At 45.6% G+C, this 21,771-nt stretch overlaps 1 protein-coding gene across 6 annotated transcripts in view; it reads left to right on the top strand.

The window, feature by feature from the left end:
• The window catches only part of KCNQ2 (potassium voltage-gated channel subfamily Q member 2), a 90,190-nt gene that overhangs the window by 56,394 nt on the left and 12,025 nt on the right, over positions 1–21,771 (top strand). For 2 of the 6 annotated variants that reach the window (XM_080404010.1, XM_080404009.1), the window contains 3 exons: positions 11,900–12,123; positions 12,563–12,671; positions 13,200–13,331. In XM_080404010.1, the coding sequence (XP_080260136.1) occupies positions 11,900–12,123; positions 12,563–12,671; positions 13,200–13,331 (465 nt within the window). Of the gene's footprint in view, positions 1–11,899; positions 12,124–12,562; positions 12,672–13,199; positions 20,275–21,771 lie in introns of all 6 variants that reach the window. The other 4 variants (XM_080404013.1, XR_013930700.1, XM_080404012.1 and 1 more) reach the window with 4 other exon arrangements.

The following is a 21,771-nucleotide window of genomic DNA, read 5'->3' as shown; positions in this document are numbered from 1 at the left end:
AATTTTCCCTGGCATAAAATCCAACCAAAGAGGTCTGGGTAGATAAAGGTGCTGACTAAAGGGAGGAAAATTTCATCCTCCATCCCTCCCTCCCTCCCTCCCTCCCTCCTTCCTTCCTTCCTTCCTTCCTTCTTTCCTTCTTTCCTTCCCTCCCCCACCTCTTTTTTCTGTCCTTAATTTAAATTTTGCTTTGCAAGCAGAACCTCTGTAGCATTCCGTCCACTTTCCTGTCAAATTAACCAAATCTCCAAGATCATGTTTCAACTATCCAGATTTTTTTAATTTTTTTCCTCCTTGGGTCTCAGCCTGTGTAGCTAGAGCGAAGGCATCCTCCATCCAGATCTATTAAAGCAGGGAGCGTTACGTGGAAGATGCTCTCTGGTAGCACACCAGGGCTGAGACCTTGGCCACCCGCCTGTGGCATCAGGAGGGTCAGCATTTTCACCCCAGGGGCCTGGCTGCTCCGCTGCCCTGTCTCAGCCAATGACATACTTTGGATGCATCGAAGGGTAAATCCACATTTCTCACAGTCATATTAACTGTGCAATGAGACAAAATCTCTATTCGACCTGGTCAGCTCCAGAAAATCTAAGAACCAACAGTTCCTTGTAGGGTCACACCAGCTGGCATCCCTGCAATCACAGGCACTGGTCTTGTTGATGAGGCACTAGTCTTATTTCTTATTTTTTAATCTTAGTCCTGCCTTACAGGGTTCATTTTCACCAGTTAAAACACTAGGTTGGATTCAATACTTCTTTGTAGAGGTTGCAGGTTTTTCCCTTTTCATTTTCTACATTGTTTCCTTGATCTTATGTCACAGAAAGAAGTAAAAACACGACTTTCACTGTCCTTTTTCAGAGTATTTTTTACTATATATACCTCCTTCATCAGGGTCATTTCCAAGTGCAGCTTTCCTGCTCCTGTAGTGTATCTGTCTCTTGTGACACTGATGTGTTTTGTTCTCCTCTGTTGTAAGATGCCATCCCTGAACCCAGGAGTGCGTAAGCTGAGGGTCTGCAGCTGCGTGTATCTGACATTACAGTTCTTTCCATATTGTTCGGTTCAGCGGCCACAGCAGAACCAAAGCTCTTCCCTTCTGCTTTTTGTTAGGGCATTATCAGTTCTACTTGCTCCTACTGCTCTTTTCTGTCTGATAAGGTCTCAGACCTCAGGAAGGGATTTTGCACAGTAGTCCCTATATCACCTGTTTTCCCAAATAAAAGTTTCTGGATCTTTTACATTCCTATCCCAAATCTCCCACCCACTTCAATTTCCACCAGCCTCCCAGTGATGCTCAGTGTGTCATCCTGCTCTCAGAAAAGAAAACTCACCCTGTTTCCTGGCCCACCTGACAGTTAATCATCCAGCCGTGGTCTGTTGCTGACGACTGTCTTGCTTAGGAGACACCTTGGGATGAATCGTCTCTCATAGCCCACCCAGCACCACACTTCTGCGGCTTCAGCTGGTAAAGGATTTGCCGCATTCCATTTCCATCGATGTAAGGAAACATATAGTCTCTCTTCCAGAGAGAGATGGATCTTCCTCCCGGTGTAGTTACGTGCAGGACGTGGCTGATTTCCTATATCCCTCTTTCCATAACTGATGCACTACGAAGTCCTTACAGCAAACAGAACAGAAACAGCTTTGTCACTGTTTTGCCTCTTAATATATTTCAAGTTAGAGAAAGGATGCTGGTACAGCTCGTGGGAGCGTGCTGCGCAAGGCATGTGTTGCCTTGCAAGGTCAGGGAGCATCCCAAGCATCTCGCCAGTGCATGGGGCAGCTGCCAGGGTCTTGCTCATGCACCAGCAGTGATGCTGCCCTCTGACTCTGGTGCTGCTGTGGCCGTGATGATTTCTGCCCAGGCAGCACTCAGAGAGCCCCTGCCTGGGCTGGGAGGACATGAGAAGGCGACAGGTTAGTGTGGCAGAGGCTTGGGGTCACCTGGAATTACCTGGGTGGTTTTTAATTTGGTCTTGGAGTAAAGTGGGACAGCCGATCTGAGAGACGGGTTACATCCTTTCTCTTATAATTTCTGTTTTGTTTTCCACCGTGAGCTTGTCTGCATCCACCTATGACCGAGTGCTGGGAAAGCTGTGTGCTGACCTGCTCGGGGGGAGAGGGGCTTGCCTCCCCGTGACATGGAGCTCAGGCTGTGTTGAGCAGAAAAGACGCTGGCCTTTTTCTACATGCTACATTCCTCTTTCCCCTTTTTATTTTCCTCCCTTTTTAAAAAACTGCTTCCAGAGCCTCCTCTGTTGCCTGTTGCTTTGGGTGCTGTGTCCACCCCACCATCTGCCTCGGCCGGGAGAAGTCCCTGCTGCCCTCTCCCAGGCTAGCTGCCCCCTTCATGCCTCTGAGACCACGCTGCCCTCAAGCAGGGATAAAATATGTGTCCTCTCTGCCTTGTAGCCCCAGGGAAGGAGGGCTGCTCTGTGGTGGGGCTCTTCTCACCCCTTCTGCTGCAGAAAGCCAGCAGATCAGAGTGGTAACGGGGTTTGATTACTCCTATATTAAGCAGGCTGGAAATTCGCTGTGGCACCTCGTCTCTGTTTATTTTGTCTTCTGATTGTAATGTCAAAAAGACAAACATATGGTTAGCCAGGGCTGTGGAGGCTCCTACATGAAATGTGCGCTTCAGATGCTCTTTAACAGATGGTTTGATAAACATCTGAAGGCATCCATGACCACATTTCTTCCTCTTGTACTTTCCAAAATATGATTGGGTGAAAAGCTAAAACTTCATGAACCATATGATTTTAATACTATATTATGATCAGAGAAAAAGAAACAGAAGGATTCCAGGGGACTGGGAAGCTGAAACTCAGATTACTTTGTCCAGCATGAGTTCAGTCCTGTAGGTGATGAGAGGAACCTCTTTGGAAGGTTGTCCTCAGCCGTGGTTGCCCTTGACCCTAGTGAACTCAGCAAGACCTTGGCCATTCTATTGAGTGAATGCTGGACTGGGCCACCTCGTAATGTGTATGTATATCTGTGCGTATATCTATCTATCTCTCAGTGTATGTATATGTCTGTCTGAGATCCACACAACATTAATATCTCTGTTCAGGGTGTGATTAAGGCTTTTGTATGCACTGGAGGATGCCTTCGGTTGACTCTGTGGGCCCCTGCTCATCCAGCCTAGAGTGTCCGAGGCATCAATAACCACTACTGCCCGTGGAAACTGGTGTCAATCACAGGAGCATGATGGGCCATGTTAGCCTGGGTTGGCCTTTGACCTTCTAACCAATTAAACCGATGTCAGAGACTCATGCTGGGACTGACAGTAATCTGGAAATAATCAGTTGCCTTTAGGGGAGCGGATTATTTGCACAGAAGGGACTGCATCTTTCTGTAGGGACTGCAGAGGAGACTAAGAGGAGAGTAACCCACGTGTCTCCCTGAGGCTCTGCATGCTGAATGTCGCACTCCCACGCCGCGACGCTCAGACCCCAGCTCCAGAGCAGCCCCGCTAGCACCACCGGTCCCCAGGGCTACCTGGGGATGCGGGGTCCTATTGCGGGCACCTGAGGAGTCCCCAAGCTGCAGGGAGTGGTGTCGGCTGAGCTTGCATGGGATGCCACGAAGCAAAAGGAATTCCTGCAAATTCCTTCTGTGTGTGCCCGCGAGCTCCTCTGGTCGCCGAGTTCAAGTGTAAAACACGTTTGGGATTTTACGCCCTTCAGCCCTTTCAGTCTGGCCATAAACTCAGCAAGCGGTGCCCGTTGGTGGCTAGGTGGGGTGATGGGGGCCACGTCCTTACCCTTCCGCAGGTCGAGGGCTGCTCCATGGCGTGGAGGACCCTGGTGGTGGTGGCGATCTCCTGGCAGGGCAGTGCCTGAGCGGCGATTTGGAGTGGGCTCATGGGAGCTGTGGTGGTGCCTCAGCGAAGCCAGTCACTCCCCAGAAATAGTAGGGCCTGTCTCCAAAGCGTTACGAAAAACAGATGCGTGAACACAGATGTTCAAATCCCTTCCCATATGGGACTGCACCACACCCCGGTTTTATCTATTTTAATTTTTTTTGAATGCCAGGCTTAATATTTCCTGTATGAGAAGTGCAAACAATTCACAGATAAACTAGCTCTCTTTGTGAGTTTTTGGTTATTTGTTTTTTTTAAAGAAGAAATTTGAACCTTTTGATGGTGTTGGACAAAAGAAGTTAAAGTTTTGGCTCTCAATGGCTTAGACAATTTAAAAAATTTTCTTTTTTATCTGTTTAGAGGAAGAAGAGAGTACTTTTTGTTTCCAATGCAAATGAAAAAAAATCTTCCTGCAATCAATTGCAGATGAACTGATGCCACCAATTCAATGCTGAATGTGTCATTTCTAATAATGACATTTATTGACCACAGTGAGATTATTTCAGAAACCCTCTTGATTTTTTATTTTTTTTTCACTTAACGCTCAAACAGAAAAATCCTGTCATGAACCCGGCCCTCAAAACACCTGTCTTTTAAACCTAGAGTCAGTAATCAAAAGTTTCCTGTCTGGCATTTGCTTCCAGGTCTAATTTTTACTCTCCCCTCATTTCCAGTAAAAGCAAACCGTGCAGAGAGTCACTATGTGGATGCTGCTCAGGAAACTCTAGGTACCACGGGAAATGCGTCGCACGAAACTAATCAAAAGCTGCACGGCTCATTCTCCCTCTACCCTGCTACCACCCGTTCTGATCACTTCTCTGCTTAATAGAGGTACTAGATGAGTGAAAAAAGGTGAAAGAGCCTCCCCATTGCCTGCACAGAAATTAGAGGCTTCCTTGTCTGCTAATGATGTGAATCAAAGAGACGAGGATGGGGAATTTGGTCTGGGCTAGCAAACCAGTGTCTGCTCAGCAAGGAAGGAGGGCAGGAACTGAAGTTTAACAAATGATGGGGGAAAAAATAAGTAAATTATAATTAAAAAAAATATGTTAAAGATGACCCCTTCCTGCCTGTTGCTCCATCCTTCCTCAGGGTCCGGGAATCCTCACAAACTGAGTTGCACTGTTCAGCACTGTCAAGTTAGTAGCATGAGAAATTCCAGCTTCCTGCCTCTGCTCAGTCACCGTTCCTTTGGCTCTCTGGACACTACAAATTGACCTTTCCTAGTCTTGTGGCCTTTGGAAGCCACGGCTTGCCTATCTAGCACCTCTACTACGCAGCTAGAGAAGGACTAATCTCAGCCTGTCCCACCAGACGTAGGGGATACGGGTTCCCCTCAGCGTTGACATTGGCATTGTGAATGGTTCTGTTTCTAGATCCCATGGGGAACAGATAGCTAGAGCTGAGGGTTTCGTACGAGCAGTGTTTTCATCTTTTTCATCAAGTTGACAGTTGTTAGGCAGCTTCAGAGAATTCCCAGTGAGCATCCCTTAGTACACCCATCTAATGGCCATAAGGGTACACCGATACATACGTTTTATTTTACTTATGCGTAAATACGTCTACTTCCAGCACCTGCACTGGAGGAGTCTCTTCCCCTGCCCCAGACACTGCTTCTCAGCAGCAAACATGCACCTTCTTGAATTAGCAATGCCTGGAGTTTGCATGCTGTGAATGCTGGCAGGTGAACCCCCCCGCAGCCAGGCAGCTGGAAAGCCCAGTAGTGGCAGGGCACTGAGTGATGCCGCATGTTTGTGAAACTGGATTTTTGCATGCTCTTTTTTGGAGTCCGTTTTAATTCTTAAAATCACCAGTCTCTGTCTCCCTCAGAAAGCCAACAAACTACAGTTTTAACAGTATAAAACTACGGTTTTCAAAGTATATGTATCTCTGATTTTCTCCATTAATTGTTCCAACTTGTATCTTTTCTTTTCTTGCTATTTTTTTCCCTGCTGGCTATTTTTATTACCTGTCAGTCTAGAGGCTAGGGCTCGTGCCTGAGACTTGTGTGTACCAGAAGCTCAGCAGCAGTGCGGTAAATCCCATCTCTGAATGGGTAACACAGAGACAGGGGGCATCATCTAGGTTTTGTAATAAGCAGTTCTCCACGGTAGGAAATTCCCTTGTACCTGGATAAATAGCCTGAATCTTTGAGTTTAGCCTCCTGCTATGTTTTGAGGGTGCTGTGGCCTTCCTTGAAGTTTATCCTTGAAAGGTCTGTTTAAATATTGGCTGATGATCAGTTGCATAGACAGCATTGCAGTACGTTTCCAAATGACAAAGATTTGGTCAATAGCTTAGCTGAAAAAATCATCCTGTAGTGTGTCTGCTGTAGTAGTTGACATCCCTAGTGTTTCCATTTGCCAGGTGGGTAGTTTTACCTGTGGAGGTGGAGGCGTAGCACAAGTAGGGACTCCTCACCAGAGAAGGGCTCCTTTCAGTTGCTTCACATTGAGGTTGATTTTGGCAGAGATTAAAACAAGCAGTGATGTTTGTAACGCTGTCCTCTCACCTGTCCATGTCGAGTTCTGTTTTCTGGAAAATCAGCCACTCTGATCTTAATGTCTTCCTTGCATGTCTTCCTAGGCATGGATTTTTAATTGGTAAAGCCAGTATAAATTTTTCCATTTTCTACTGAATTCCTTCCCACTGTGCTCCGCATTTCATCTTTCCCATCTTGAGTTCTGCAAGGGAAAGGGAGGATGAAACAAATTATTATCTCAAGATCTTCTTAATCCATTGGAAACCCTGAGAAGAAGGATTACAGACTGTGGTTCTTCCAGTCAAAAAGGAGTCTTGAACTTTGGAGCAGCTACAAGGGCATCTTTGTTACCCGCATCCATCCTCAATGTAGCGTTATACATACTGTGCTTTAGTAAAACTATAGGTTAACTGTGAAGGGACATAAAAATAATCCAAATGTCTTGTTTCCCTGGAACCTTGGGCTGCCTGCTTACAATCCCGCACTGTACGAACTCCTAGGGGAAGATGCCAGCACTTTGATGCATCTGAGGCTGAGTGCTAAACGCCTTCATCTAGGATGCATATAACGAAATAACACTAAATGATGCAGCAATCATGGAAAACTCAATGTAGGTAAATTAATAGAAAACTCCTTAGAAGCCGTGGTTTCTTAATGTACTAAACCAATACTCTCTAGTCAGTAAATGCAATAATGCATGCATATTTAGACAGGAATGTAACTATTCCAAGCCAGATTATCAGGTGTATCATGTTCTGCTTTATAAGAGACTTGCCTGGCGTCTACTCAGAGAGATGAAGGCATCACAGAGAGCTGGCCGTGGGAGGGAACGGCACACAGAGCAGGGAAGGAAAGGTGTTTGCAGAGCCCTTGCCTGGCCTGTGGGTCTGGCTGTAGTGTGCTGCTGAAGTTTCGGAATAATCAGTCAGCTTGAGGATGCAATCTAGCTGTTTTCCTTTTGTCCTGAAAAGCAAAACAGCTGAGCTGGCAAAGAGCAGAAGCTTGCGGGGTGATGCAGGACATGTCTGATGTGGTGTTTGACAACGCTCAACATCAGTTTGGGGAAAAAACATCTGTGTGCTAGGAGGAGAGGGGTGATTGCAACAGAATGCTGCAAAATACCAAAGGCCAAGGTTAAAGACGTGTGTCAGGCGCCAGTGTCCCTTCAGCCACCCGAGGCCCCATGCTCAGCCAGGTTTACGTGGTGGCTGTGGGGATGGTGCAGCTCTGGTCTTTCCTATTAGGATTTCAGTGACTGCCTTCATCCCAAGCCTAACACCGTGGTTGTGGATGAGGAAGAGCAGGAGGATTACTCTCCATGACATTGATCAGCTGACCTTTTGTTTTCCTTATGCCCGCACTGCTCCACTTCTAGAAACTCCATTCTGTGGGCTGGATTCACCCTTACAATGGCTTTTCTGAAATCACTGGAGGCAGACCAGGCTTGAGCCTGGTCCTCTCTTGATTTCTGCTCTGGTCATGGCAAGTTTTCCACACAGAGATGTATTTTCCTTTCCTTCATCTCTCCAGTAACTGATTTCTGCCTCTTAATCACACCTGCAAATAGACTGGAGCCCAGCAATAGTTGCAAAGGCTGTCATTCACTCCTGGCACTTCTGCCTGGGTTTAACAAGCTGTTCTCATCTGCCATGAGCTCAGCACAAACTCTGGGTTAAAAAACAGCCTCATTCCCCAACGGCAAATAACCTCTGTCTCCTGGCCATAGGTTCTCAGAAGAATGGGACACTGTTACTGGTTGAACTGGTGTGCAGAGGTGGGTCTGAGTCCATGCTAGCCCAACTCAGTTTGGCTAATGTTTGCTGCCTACAAAACGAAAGGAGAAAATGAAACAGTTGCTCAAGCCTGGTTTAAAATTAATGACATTACAAGTGATACTTTTTATTGATCCAAAATTACTGCTAATGTAATGAATCCATAGTTTTTAAAAGTGCTGATTTAATACTATAGAGGACAGTGGCATGAGCCCCAAACCAGAGAGTTTCAAACAGAAGCTCGAACCCCCAGCATTCTAAAAATGCTGATGGCAGCTCAATTGAAGGTTGAGTCTCATCTGAAGGTTAGCATTTTGCTGCTGAGTGCTGGCATGTTGGGCCTAAATGAACCTAAATGCACAGCCCACTAAAGCAGTGAGCATCTTTCTATCAGCTGTGGGACCACGCATCGGTCCTTACGTGCTCATCCAGCCCAGGCTCTCATTTTTTGACTGGCAGCAGAGAAAAAAAAACAGTTTCTGTCCTTTGTAAAATTCAAGTCAAAAGCTGAAAGTTTTGTAAATCTTCCCCAAAGTCAGCCTGGGAACATAATTTTTTTGGTATCGAATATGTTGTTAATAGGTGCCAACTGAAAGCGGTTATGAAGACCTAGGGGCTAAAGCACACTCTATAATGTTACAGCCTCCCATAATCTTTGTCTCTGGTTACAAAGCCACAGTTTCCCTTCTCTTGCCCCTGGCATGAGCAGGGTGCCTGCCCCATGCTCGCGCCGCTCGTAGCTGTCACAACTGCAAGCTTCAGTTCATGCTGTCGTGTGTGGCTGGGTTACTGCTTCTCTCATGCTCATGTCACCAACACTCACACTTCTCACCCAACCGAGGCTCATGTACCATCTACTTGAGTGACATCTAAATACCGCTTCTCCGAGACACTGCGTCACTCTGCACGATGTTCTAGTTGAATGAGAACATGATCTTGGATTAGCTGACAACATATATCTCTCTCTATATGTCTGTATTTCTTTTGGACTCTTTCCTACCAGCTCCTGCAGACCCCAACAGCATTCTCCTCTGCAGGGATTGTACTTGCATGTGATTCCAGGTGTTGTTTCCAATGAGAGAGTTGCATGGCAGAAGGAAAAATTCAATTAATTGTTCATGCTGTCTCATGTTGTCTATGTTAAAACAAAGAAGTGGCATCAGGTGTTAGGTTTTTTTCTGAGTAGTGAGTACTCAGGAACAGAACCCACCCAGATCTTAATTGTTTATCAAATTTCTATGAGATTTTTTCATGTGTAGGTGTTGCAGCTTATGCTATCAGGCTTGAAACTCTTTGCTTGTATTCCTCACTGAATTCAACGCTTTCTTTTTTTGCCTTTTGTGATTCTTGCAAGCATTTGCAGGGCATTTATTGTGGGAATGGAAGAGGGCCCCAAAGAAAAGGGTCCTCAGGGATAGACAATGGCTTTTATGCTGAGGTAGGTGATGGGAGCAAGTCAGCAGAGGATGAGGCACAAAGAGATTGCTTTGAATTCTGGATGATGGTGTGTTGCTGATTCATTTTTATAAAACTTATTTTTAAAAACGGCAGGTAGTTCAAAGTATTAGTACTACTGAAATGCAGTAGATTCCAGGAATTTTATTCTGCAACATTAACTAAAATAAAGAAAAAAAAATTCCAATTGGCCTATTTAGGATCAAATAACAAATAAGATTCCAATCTGGTTTCTAGTCCAAGAAACAGAATGAGAAATTCTTTTAAACCTTTGGCTCATCATGTACAATGATTTTGGTAGCATTAGTGACTAAGGCTTACATCCAGAAAGGTATTTAGGCACATGCTCGTTCCTAGATTCCTGTGTGGATTTGTAGCTCTGCTGAGCAAATGTCTGTTGGTGCCATGGCTTGCAGACAGACCCTGCAGGTAGGCAGCACTCTGGAGATGAAATCCCCAGTACTTATCTGAATTGAAAATGCACCATTAATTCAAATAATTCTGATTTTCTAACTTGGTTGTGGACAGATTTTATTCTCCCTCAAACGTATCTTTCAATGTGAAATTGTGGCCCAGCCAGTGGCCAGATAACTCTGCCCTGCAGCCCAGGAGCTACTCTCCCCATTCCCTGGGCGCTGCATCAGGGCAGCGGTGCCTTCCTGGGATCACACCCTGCCACTCTGGAAAATGCTGCCTAAGCACCTTTCTCTCCCTGTAAATGTTCAATGTCTTGCAATGTAAAGTGACTTTGTAAAAATAGCACCTTCTTACTCGACAAATCTGCTTCCTCTGTGTCTTCTGAGTCACGTCTTCTTCCTTTACTGACAAAACCGCATGTCTGTTCCCATCAGCACAGCACAGCTGATATGGCTGGGGAAAAGTGAGCTGCATTTTGCTTTGCTTCACATATTGGCAGCAAAGTTCTGACTGAAGGACGCCGTGCCAGTTTTGAAGGCAAAGGAGAACTGTTTGGCTCTGAGTTTTAAGGTGGCGTTGCTGAGAGACAGCAAAAACCAGGCCTGTGGTTGGTGACCTGGAAATCTGATGTGGAAATCAAAATTCCTGCAGTGTTCTTCCTGCAAACTGAGCCAGAGCATTGGCAGCAAAACGACAAGTGGCTGCTGCAGCGGTACAGAGTATTGGGAATTCAATCTGTGTTTTTACTCAGTTTTGGTTTACCTACATATAAAATATTGGCTATATGTGCAAGTGCCTTGCACTGGTCGTCTAACCTCTATTAGTGTATTTTCATAATCAACTGCTATTCAGAAAATATCAAATTATCCAAAACTATTTGCAGTTTGATTTCCCCAATGCTGTCTCTATGAAGTTTGCCTGTTCATAAAGATTCACAAAATCTTTCTGCTTTGCGGTTTTCATGTGAAAATTCATCATCTTCATTTGGGTGAAAGTTTTTAATCACCAGTTTCAGAATTTGGAAAATAATTAGAGCTGGGTGGTCAGCGGACCATTTCTCAGTGAGATGATCTCTGCTTCTGGACAGATCTTCTTTTCAAACCATAATTACAAGGTTTTAAAGAAGTTGGATTCTAATAGAAAAAGAGCAATAAAATGCCATATTTGGAAGCTGTAAATTTTTTCTTTGCATGTTTATGACACCCGTAGCAGACCTACAGGTAGACGTTAGCTGGCTTTTAGATTGAATCTTTATAGGATACAAAGGAGTTGCACATTGAAGTGTTCGTATTTAAGTATTTAAACATCAGACAGGAAAAAGTGGAACTCTTTGGAATATATAAAAGGGGCAGATCGTGTTTGAAGAGGGAGGAAATACAGGAGCTGAAGAAAGGGAAAGGGCAGGTCTGAGCACCAGAAGTGAAGTGTTTCCAAGAAAGTTAAAAATCTAAGATAAAGGCGCTTTTTTAAACTGGTATTTTCTTACTAGCTGTAGGGTTTTGGAAGGCAGCTGTGAAAGATAAGCTTCCTCGCTTGTGGTCGGAGCTGATCAGTGATTTAAGGAGTCATAACCTCATTGTTTAACGTCATTCTGTCCCGCCAGCCCTGGCATCCCACAAGGGGCTTCTGTTTAAGTCCTCATTATTTTCTCTTTCTTAATAATCATTCCCATTTCACTCATAATGACGGAAACTTTTCTACAACGCTTTCTTTAAAAAAAATAAAATTAAAAATTTAATAAATAGTAAAACAAACAAACAAACAAAAAAGCCAACAGCAAAACTACATCTCACTGCTGCTTGGAAGTGCTCTTGGTTTCTAATGGCTGGTGGGGAAGGACTGCGTGGTTTCCAGAATGACTCCTCCTGCTGTCTCCTTTTTGTCTTTGTTTCAACGTGTTTCTCTGAACAGTCAGAAGGTCAGTTTGAAAGATCGTGTCTTCTCCAGTCCCCGCGGTGCTGGCACCAAAGGGAAAGGCTCTCCACAGGCTCAGGGCATCAGGAGGTCCCCCAGTGCTGACCAAAGCATCGAGGACAGCCCGAGCAAAGTGCCCAAGAGCTGGAGTTTTGGAGACCGCAGCCGAGCCCGGCAAGCTTTCCGCATCAAGGGAGCGGCATCACGGCAAAACTCAGAAGGTGAGGGCTTGGGATGCCATGCCGGACCCCAGATCCTCGGCTGGCCCCCACATCCTCTCCCTCTCCACCTAGGAAGGGCATAGCTGCCGGCTGGGGTGCGTACATAGGTCTCCTTCCCCTTCTAGTCCTTTAGCTTGGAGTATAGTAAGAAATAAGAAACCCCCCTACTGACACTCATGGTCATGCATATATTTATATATGTATAGGGATGGGGAAAGGAGGAAGAGTCAGGCAGCTAGAGATGGATGAGAGCTGCAGCTGGCATTGCTGGATGTCACCTTAACACGTCTTGGGAAATGCTGTCATGTGGATGCTCAGCAGATTCTCTCTGGTGTTTCCCCCGGGGTTGCTGTTTGCAATCTGACTTGTCTTTCCTTGTGCGGCACCAGCACGGGGAATAGTAACGTGTTGTCTTTATTCCTCCCCCTCCCAAACTCAGAAGCAAGCCTCCCCGGAGAAGACATTCCCGATGAGAACAAAAGCTGCAACTGCGAGTTTGTCACAGAAGATTTGACGCCAGGATTGAAAGTCAGCATCAGGGCAGTGTGGTAAGAGAGGGGACGGTGGGAAAGCGGACCAGAAAAATAACTAATGGGGGGAAAAAATAAATGTAAAGTCCAAACAGAGGTGGCAAATGCTGAAATGTCTGTGCTGCAGGCTGTTTTTCCCCTGGGTGGCCTGCCCTGCTTTACAGAAAATTCTGCCAGAATTTTTGCTGAGGGAAGGAATAAGTGGAGAAACAGGAAAATCCCTGCAGGGATGCATCCAAATGATCATTCTCGCCAGCTTTGAGAATTAATGCTGACATGTATAAAAGTGGTGTAGAGAGGACACTCACACAGCTGACAGTCCAGGGGGCACCGAGGACCCCCCCCATCTCAGACAGGGCTTCAGCCATGAGCCCCCATAAGCCCCTTCCCCTCTCCTAGTGCCGCATCCTCTCCCAGACCCACAGCGCTGGGATTTATTCCATTTTCCTTCCAAAGCAGCTCCCCGTTGTGTTTTTTATCCACCACTAAGCAGGTCAGGCTGCAGTCCAGGGACTATATGTTGCCTTTCCTCTCCGTCTCCTGCAGCATTATGAGGTTTCTCGTCTCCAAGCGCAAGTTTAAGGAGAGCCTTCGGCCCTATGATGTGATGGATGTCATCGAGCAGTATTCAGCTGGCCACCTGGACATGCTCTCCCGGATTAAAAACCTTCAGGCCAGGCAAGAAACCCCTCTCTTTGCTTCATTTTTTCACTGCTTTTTGTTCATTGTGGAGGTGTTGCCAGGAGACACTTTCCTTTGCAGCTACAACTTATTCTTTTTCTTCCTAAGAGAAAAGCCTCAAGGAAAACATCAGTGCTTGTGGCTGGAACCCACAGGGATGAGCAGGACAGGGACTGCAAACGGTGGTTATGCCACTAAAATTGCCTCAGTGCCCACCCCAGGACATACACACAAAAATCACGGCTCATCCTCCTACTTTACTTGGGGAGTTCCCATCATTATAGAATATCCCATGGGAAAGGCAGGTGTGGACCTCTGTGGTCATTCTTGTGGGATAACAAAGGTCTAGTGCCCCAGTCTTAAGGCTGATGTGGCTAATTCGGGAGTGACACAAATTCAAATGTGGTGTGCTGGTTGTGACCCTGCTGCTGTGGGTAGAGGGAGCAGAGAGGAGGCAGCAGCTTCCTCCTGCCGTTGGGATGCTCAGCTGCTTTGGTTGGCATCCTTCCTCGGATGGCACAGCCTGCTGAAAATATGTGCAGATGGGGATTTCTCTTCCAAGCCCACCACCACAGGCATGGTTGAGCTGAGCTGTGTTTCAGCTTCTGTGCTCAAACTTTAGGAGCAGTTAGTTTCCATAGGGGAAGAAAGTGGAAAAGGGACAAATGGAACTGAGAAAAGCATTTAAAATTTAATTTTCTCCTGAAAAAAAAAACCCACCAAAACCAGATTTTGTCCCCTGAAGAGAGGATCTGAGCTAAACTTTTTTATTTGACCACTCTTCCCTCAGCCCTGATGTCCCACGATGAAAAGGAGACCCCAGACCCCCAACACCCCCCCGGCTGTGTCGGCTCAGCACAAGTAGCCCCAGTTCTGCTGAGCTTGAAGGACACCCAGAATGGAGGCGGGGCTTGGCCGTAGGCTACCTCCAGTCAAAATAATACATTATTTTATTTTACACTGGGAGAACAAAATTATTGCCCTTGATGGCTGTGGCAGCCCAGCTTCCTCTGGAATCCACTGGGGAAGTTTTCCTTTCATTTCAAACTTTTCTAGGTCCCTGACAGAGGCAGCAAATGTGCCAAAAAAAAAAAAAGTGTTTGGGTATGCAAACAGCTAATATGAATCCCAGGAATGAAATAGGAGCATTGTCTTAGGAAAAAGAGGAATCTCTTTTCTGCCATTAATCTCTCAGAGACATTTTAAGTCTGCTATTTTTGATGTTCCAGCAGCAGAGGTAGCGCTCTCAGCGTTGCTGCACGCAGTGTGTTTCCCAGAAGGTAAATTCTCCCTTGTGATGGAGACTAAAATATCCCGGAGAATTTCCTCTCTTTGAGCCTCTCACCCCCGTTCAGTATGAATGCAGTGATTATAGATCCAAGACACGTAGCTGAATCTGGAGGGGGGAGAGGAGGAGGAGGAGGGGATTGATATTTCCTAATTTTAATAACCTGAAATGAGCTCCGGGCTGCCTCCGCAGTGGGTGGTGAGCCATTGGGGTTGGCATCACCACTGGCTCCAGGTGGGACACCCAAGTTTCCAGCACCCCAAGCCGGTGTAGCAGATTGCCTCACCGTCCACCCAAGTTTCCCATTGCCAGTCCTTCAAGGTGATGTGCTGCAGTGACAGAGTAGTTTGGTTGGATGTTTTGGGTTGGTTTTTTTTGCTGGGGGGGAGGTACGGAGTTACAGCTTTCAAAGACCAAACTGAATTCTCCTCTTAGTTGTACCTGTGGGACTGCAAGGCTGAGGCTGCTGAGGCTGGATAGGCTAGGGCTGCCATCTACCCCATTGTAGGGAGGCCAGGAGGACCAGGAGCTGTTTCAAAAGTGTGAAGTACCTGGATTTGGGATCTTGGGCTACCAGGCGGCTTCACTGGTTTCACTGTCCCCACCTAGCAGGAGATCAGCGATGGAGCAGAGCCCTGCGGGGCCATCCTTTGAAGCACTCCTCATCATAGCCAGATGGGCACCAGGAGGTCCCATGGCTGATCAACTGCCCAGTACAACTGGAAGGGGCACCCTGTAGATGAGGTGTGTGCCTGGGGTGGCCGTGGCCAATGCTGGGCATGACCAACTGATGCTAGACGCACAGTGCACCCATACGGTGGAGCCCAGGGAGGTTGTCACGGGGCGTGTTGGGGAGCAGATATTTTTATTTCCCTTTCCTTCAGCAATCAAAGCACTGTGTTCTCCCTGCCAGCTCAGCTCGGCAGGGCTGGCTGTGACCTCCCGTAGCCAGGGCTTTGGTGGATTAAAGCTGCATTCAAGCAAATTTCTGGAGTGTTTACATGCACTTTCGTCTTTAATCATTAATGCCTTTGTCACTGTGTCTGTAATGTGCTCTTTTCAGTGTTGTGTTCACACTGTCTCGTGTCTCATCCTGACACCTTGCCAACCATGGATGTCTCCCATTCATTGAGCTATACAGTCCTGCAGCGTATCTCGCCGACTCCCAATGGCTCATGTTTTTCTGAACTAGCAGAGGATGTGTTATCTAGCACTGGAACTGGAAGGAGAATGAATCTATGTTGTTTCGTATCTAACTGCCTCAATGGGATATTGCTACACATATGCAAATATATTCCAGAGGGTAAAGCATGTTGCCTATTATATCTGGGGTGGGGGGGGCCTCCTAATGATGTTTCAGTGGTGCTGAAATCTCCAAATCTTACTCCAAGGTGGGTAAGGCTCTGGCTTTCACCGACAACCAGGTGGTAGGAGAGAGCTTTCTGTTTCCAGCAGAATATATTTTCAAATTCTCTCTCTCTTTCTTTCTCTGTCGTTCTGTTTTTCAGTTGTTTCTTTCTGCAACTTTTCTGACCAACTTTTCTCTATGTGTTGCTTCATTATGCATTTTGCTGGTGTCTTTTTTCTTATTTACTTTGCCAGGATAGATATGATTGTGGGTCCCCCACCCCCTTCAACTCCCCGGCATAAGAAGTATCCAACCAAAGGACCCATGTATTCTTCCAAAGAATCTCCCCAATACTCGCCTAGGTTAGGATTCACCAAAATGCCGCTTTCTCTGGATTTTTCATTTGCTTAATGTCAAACCCCTTTCATTCCAGTTATATGACGGCATTTATCACCTAGCAGTGCAGCTTGCTAAATCATGACTCAGAAGGGCTTGCTACTCTGGATATGCTCTGATTTACTTTCAGTAATGAGCTTTCACACTAGGCAAGCCAAAGGAAAAAAAAAAAAAAGGACATTCATACAGTCATCAGTAACCATCAGTCTCTTCAACTAGTGTATTTTCTATTTTCAATCTTCTTCTAGGTGTTAGAAAGCAAAACTGTATCTTTTTGAATCTATCTATCTAATTGTATCTATGTAAAAGGTGAAATATTTACCCACAAAGCCAATAGAAACTGAACAACCTGCTTTCTGAAAGGTTAAACACTCCACACAGAAGCAAAGGAGCCTCTGCAGCTCTTTGAAAGGAGTTTACTTCAGCGGGCAAAGTAAGAATGAAGTGTTTCACATTCGATGAACACAGTGATCTCTTTGTCTGGCTGATGCAACTGTACTGACCAGGGAGGAAAAAAACTGTGCTAAAATGTTACACCCACGGGACTCATATTAAAAAAAAATAAAATCCTGATTTTGCAAGCGAAAAGAAGAGCAGGCGTCAAACCAGCCCTCGGGCGTGCAGCAAGATTTTTCTGATTGCCCTTACTAAGTTCTTGCCTTAGGTAAAACTGTTCCTGAAGCTGATGCCATGAGAGATATATTCAGAATTTTAGGGCATTCTGAGGTCTGGGCAGCAGGGCCATGAGCTGAGCTGTATTTTCACCTTGTATTGAGACCACTGGAGCCTGAGGCAGGTACAAATATTTGCCAGAACGTCATTTTCTGTGCACAAATAGTAGGTGATTTTTAAATGCAGCAAGCTTAGCCTCAAATATCTTTTTTTCTAAATATACTTGCCCTCCCTAAGAGCTAATACATAACAAATCTCTTGATTTTTATTTAAGCTGCTCTGAGTAATCTTCGCTAGAGGAATGTGAGTAAAAGGAATATTGAAAGCTTACCTTTTCCCACTCAGCTAGCTCATAGATTAAAAAAAAAAATTAAAGAATTTTCCAGAAGCCTCAAGCTTTGTGCTTGGAAAAAAAGTTGCTCTCAGAAAAGCATTTCTCTCATTTCTCCTCCCGGCCAAATGATGAGGCCCAAATCTAGTCTTTAAACATGAAATAACTTTCTTATCTGCAGAAACATTTTGATTTTAAAATAAAAATACATATTCAAGTGGTTTTTATTGCATTTAACCTATGTGCAAGAAGCCTTCACTGGAGGCAAGGATTTAATGTAATTCTGGGGGAGGAAGCCTCAAATTAGGACAGACATTGTATTCAATCCGAGTCTATTGCTATATCAGCTTAATGTTAATGACTTCTCTCTCCCCTGTTTTTGCAGTTTCTAATACTGATGGCCAGATTAAAAATCTGTTCGCACATGCCCACTAGACTCCTGGGACATTAAGACTTTTAAAAATAATTGCTCCCTTTTAAAATGAATTTTCTCATTTCTTCTTTATCAAGCTGTGACTGAGAGGCTGCAGAAAGCAGCAGAGTACAGAAGGCTGCTGAAATCTCTGCTCCCACCCATGGGCAGGCTTATGGTGTGCTGAATTTTTGGCAGTTGCATCCTCCCACAGACACCGGTGGGACTTTGGAGGTGCCCGATGGATGGGGACCAGAGCTCTGAGCAGCCCCAAGCCCAAATCCAGAAACTCCAGGTCAGGCTGTGCTGCTGCCACGGCTTCCATCGTCTCAGCGCCACGTGGGTCCATGCCATGGGGACACGTGCTGTGGGGTCCCCGTGGGTTGCACCAGCCTCTCCTTTTCAGCCTGCACGCCCCTGTTTTAGCCAGAGAAACCACACCAAGTGATGTCCCATGAGCTTTCTCGACCCCGTGGGTTGCCTTGTGGTACGCTAGTGACAAGGGTCAGTTCAGCCAAAAGGTTTCTGCAAGTAGCTCCCAGCAAAGACAGCTGGTTACCACTGGATGTCCACGGCTGTGGTTTGGCTGAAGGTGTTTGCTCCACGCTGTATACACAGACAATTTGGATTAAATTCTCTTGATCAGCTGATTTAACATAAAACCAGGTGCGACCTCAGCTGTAATTTTTAGACAACAGATACTGGTCAAAATATGTCTAGAGCAAACTTTGTTGCCAAATGAGGAGGTAAGTAGCCAGTCCTGTGACATGGATGAAGGGGGTTTGGCTTCAATGCCTGGATTGTGTACACAAAATTATAAGAGATAAAGAAAAAAAAAGAAAAGAATCAAATATATATTCCCAAACACTTCATTTTTATCTCATTTGAGCCGTTTGACCTTTTGATGTCTGCTTCTGGCCCGAGGGTGACATATTACACCTCTTTGCATGCACTGTTAGCATGAAGCATAATGAAGCATGAGAAAACCTGCACTGTGGCTGATGCAAGACTACATTTTTTTTGTATCATTAGAAAGAAGGAAAGATATCAAAGTTCACTTTAAAGAGCAACCCCCTTTCTCTCTCCCTCTCAAACTAAGACCCAGCAGAGCCTATCAAGGACAGCAGATGGCACAGTTTGTCACACATCCTTAGAAATCTCTGAATCCTCTTCTGCCACGCAGGGGAAAACACAGGGCTGACTCTTCCAAAGCCTCAGCTGAACTTTTCCCTCTGCACATGTGTATTTGACACAGCCAAAATAAGTGTCAGGAACACGTAAGGCTCCCACGGGGTGTAGTGCAGAAGTGGGGTTTGGCATCTCAGAAGATTCATGGTCCTTTGTCACGCATTAGGAACATAGGCTGTCCACTTCTGCAAGCAGAAGTGGAACATGTTCTCTGTTCTGTCTTCTTCATCTCTTGAGCTTTGTTGCCCAATCAGAACAAACCCTCAAACTCTTTTATAACAGCTTTGCAGTGCTCAGTCAGGCACAGGTGGGTTGGGAGCTCGTGAGGGAATTCCTCTTCTATCAGATAAGGCACAAATGAAATCTTTGCTGAGGGTAGGAGCATGCTTCTCCCAAGGGAAGAAAAGGGGTGAGAGATCTTGAGCCTGGTTTCTCCCATCAAGAGAGAAGGACTTGGTTCACCACCTTCTCCCCTCTGTGCACTGAAGTCGGTGGCCCACAGCTGCCCACCACACTGTCCTCCGTGCAGACCCTGCCTGCACGGCGAGATCTGCCTCCCTGGCTTCTCAGAGCTGTGGAAGATTACCACCTCAGCAGTCAAGACTATGTTATGGACATGAGGGAGTGGATCAAGCAGGAATTCTCCTGGGCTCTGGTATCAATGGTACGTGGGCATGGGCTTCTCAATGCTTTATGGGTGAGCTCTGTGGAGGGCCTCAGTCCTGCTTTTAAATCACAGCAGGTCTACAGGCACGTTGTTTCCAGCCTGAAGATGATGGAAGAAGTCATTTCTCTTCTATATGATGCTAGTGATCACTCCATCTGTGAAGCGCCAGCTGGCCTTCTCTGCTTCACATGGGTTATGTGAGGTTCACTTACTGGATGGCTCTTCTCTTAAGGACAAGGAAGACAGCAGAAGTCCTCCCTCAACTCCTGCAAGATTAGAAATAGGGTTGCACCAGACTCTCTCTGCTATCACAATACACCATAGCATGGCAACATTCAGTTTCCCTCTCTGTGTTACAGTCTGTCCTGCCTCCCTGCTCTACTCAGCAGCTGTTGAAGGACATCTCATTTCTGTTAGCGGGCACATCTCAGTGTTAGTGCTGTGCTAGCTGGGACCTGAGGACAGAGCACCCGGGTTGTTCTTGGCCTTCCACAGTATTCAGTAGCGTTTAGACTTCGGGCCTCTTTAAACGCATGTTCATTGTTTTACTAGTCTACTTGCTTGTGCATACAGGAGAGGAGTTCGTACAGTGGCTGTACTGCGCCTTGACTTGTGATTCCAAACCAAGGTAGCCCGAGGTATCCAATTTAATACCTCTTTGCTTACATGGTAATAACAACGTTGTCATAGGATTTCTTGTGCTGTATGTCCTGTCAGTAATTACATCCCTTGTGGGGAGTGCCTGTACATGTCAGTACTTTCCTTCTCCCATTACAAGAGAGAAATAAGGCATGCGTATTCCTCACACTTGTAATTGCAGCACTTGGTGCTCCTTGTACTCCTGCGCTTATATTGCTAAGCAAAGGATCAAACGTGACTTTTTAAACAGAACGGTATTCTGCCACATCCCTGCCCAAATGAAGTATCTTCTGGGATCAAAGATAAACTCTAAAATAATTGCTGGCTTATATTTTGTGTCTTTGGTGTGATGTGCTTATCCACTTCATCTCTTTGAGCCAGATCTTGTGGTGCTGTAAACTGCTGTTGCTCTAATATAAGCTAAGGGAGCCACTGATATCTGTCCCTTAATGTCAACAGCCAACATATGTACTAAGTCCCTGTCAAACGTAAAGAGAACAGATAGCTCTTGTGTTGGAAATAGCCTCCCGTCTCATTCTTTTCCTTGGTTTTTGTTTGTTCATTTTCCCCTGTCTGTCTGTGTTCAGCTCCTTCCATTTCTTCCTCCTGGTGCATGGACCCATGGCCCACACAGCAGAACTGCGTAAGAAGCATTTTGAGTTTTCCGCTCAAGATACCTCAACTTGGTTTCAGTCAGATTAATTAACCCTTCTTTTCCCCCGCCACCCTGACGTTTGGTGCATTATGCAAGAGTAAAATTTGCCTGATGTAGAATGAGGTTATAAACGGGGCTGCCATTAAGAAACTGTTCCAAAACCGAGTTGCTCCCTGATGTTTGAGGGATCAAGAAGCTCTGGTGCTTACTCTCTAGCAAATTTATATTTGATGCCTCAAATAAAATTGACTTCCAGCTTCCAGACTGGCTCTGCCCTCCTTCCTAGGCATACAGAGCTATACATCAATCCAGGTATTTCTATACTGGGAACGAGGAGTTGCAAATGTAACGTGTGTAAAGAAGTTAGTAGCAAACAACATGCCCAGTAGCTTTAGCTGCTGATTTGGCAGGAGTGTCCTCTGCTATTATGCGCTTGGGGCCCTGCTAAGAGAAAACATCTAATGACACAGGTGTGAATCGCATTAGCATTTTGATAAAGACAATTTAGTAATGTTTGGTGAGTTATGACCAAATTCAGCCTTGATGTAATTCCACTAAACAGTTAGTTTATATATGTACACCTGCTTGTCTGGATCTTAGGACAAGTGGCTCATTTTCATGGACCGGAGAATTACACACTTACATTTGCATTGAGGAGAGGAAACTGCTGCAAAGACTGAAAAAAATCCCATTGACATATGCTAGACAGAAAACTTGATCTTCCTGCAAAATAATAATTTCTCAGTACAAATAAGAAGCTAATTGATTTGGAAGAAAGCCAGTTAATGAAATTCTTTGCAGTGGGTAAATTTACTGTGCATAATGTGCCAGGTTTTATCTG

The sequence above is a fragment of the Falco punctatus genome (assembly GCF_963210335.1).
Source record: "Falco punctatus genome assembly, chromosome: 10".
NCBI classification, from domain to species: domain Eukaryota; kingdom Metazoa; phylum Chordata; class Aves; order Falconiformes; family Falconidae; genus Falco; species Falco punctatus.
Note: the sequence above shows the minus strand (reverse complement) of the source record. Positions and strands in the feature narration are given on the sequence as shown.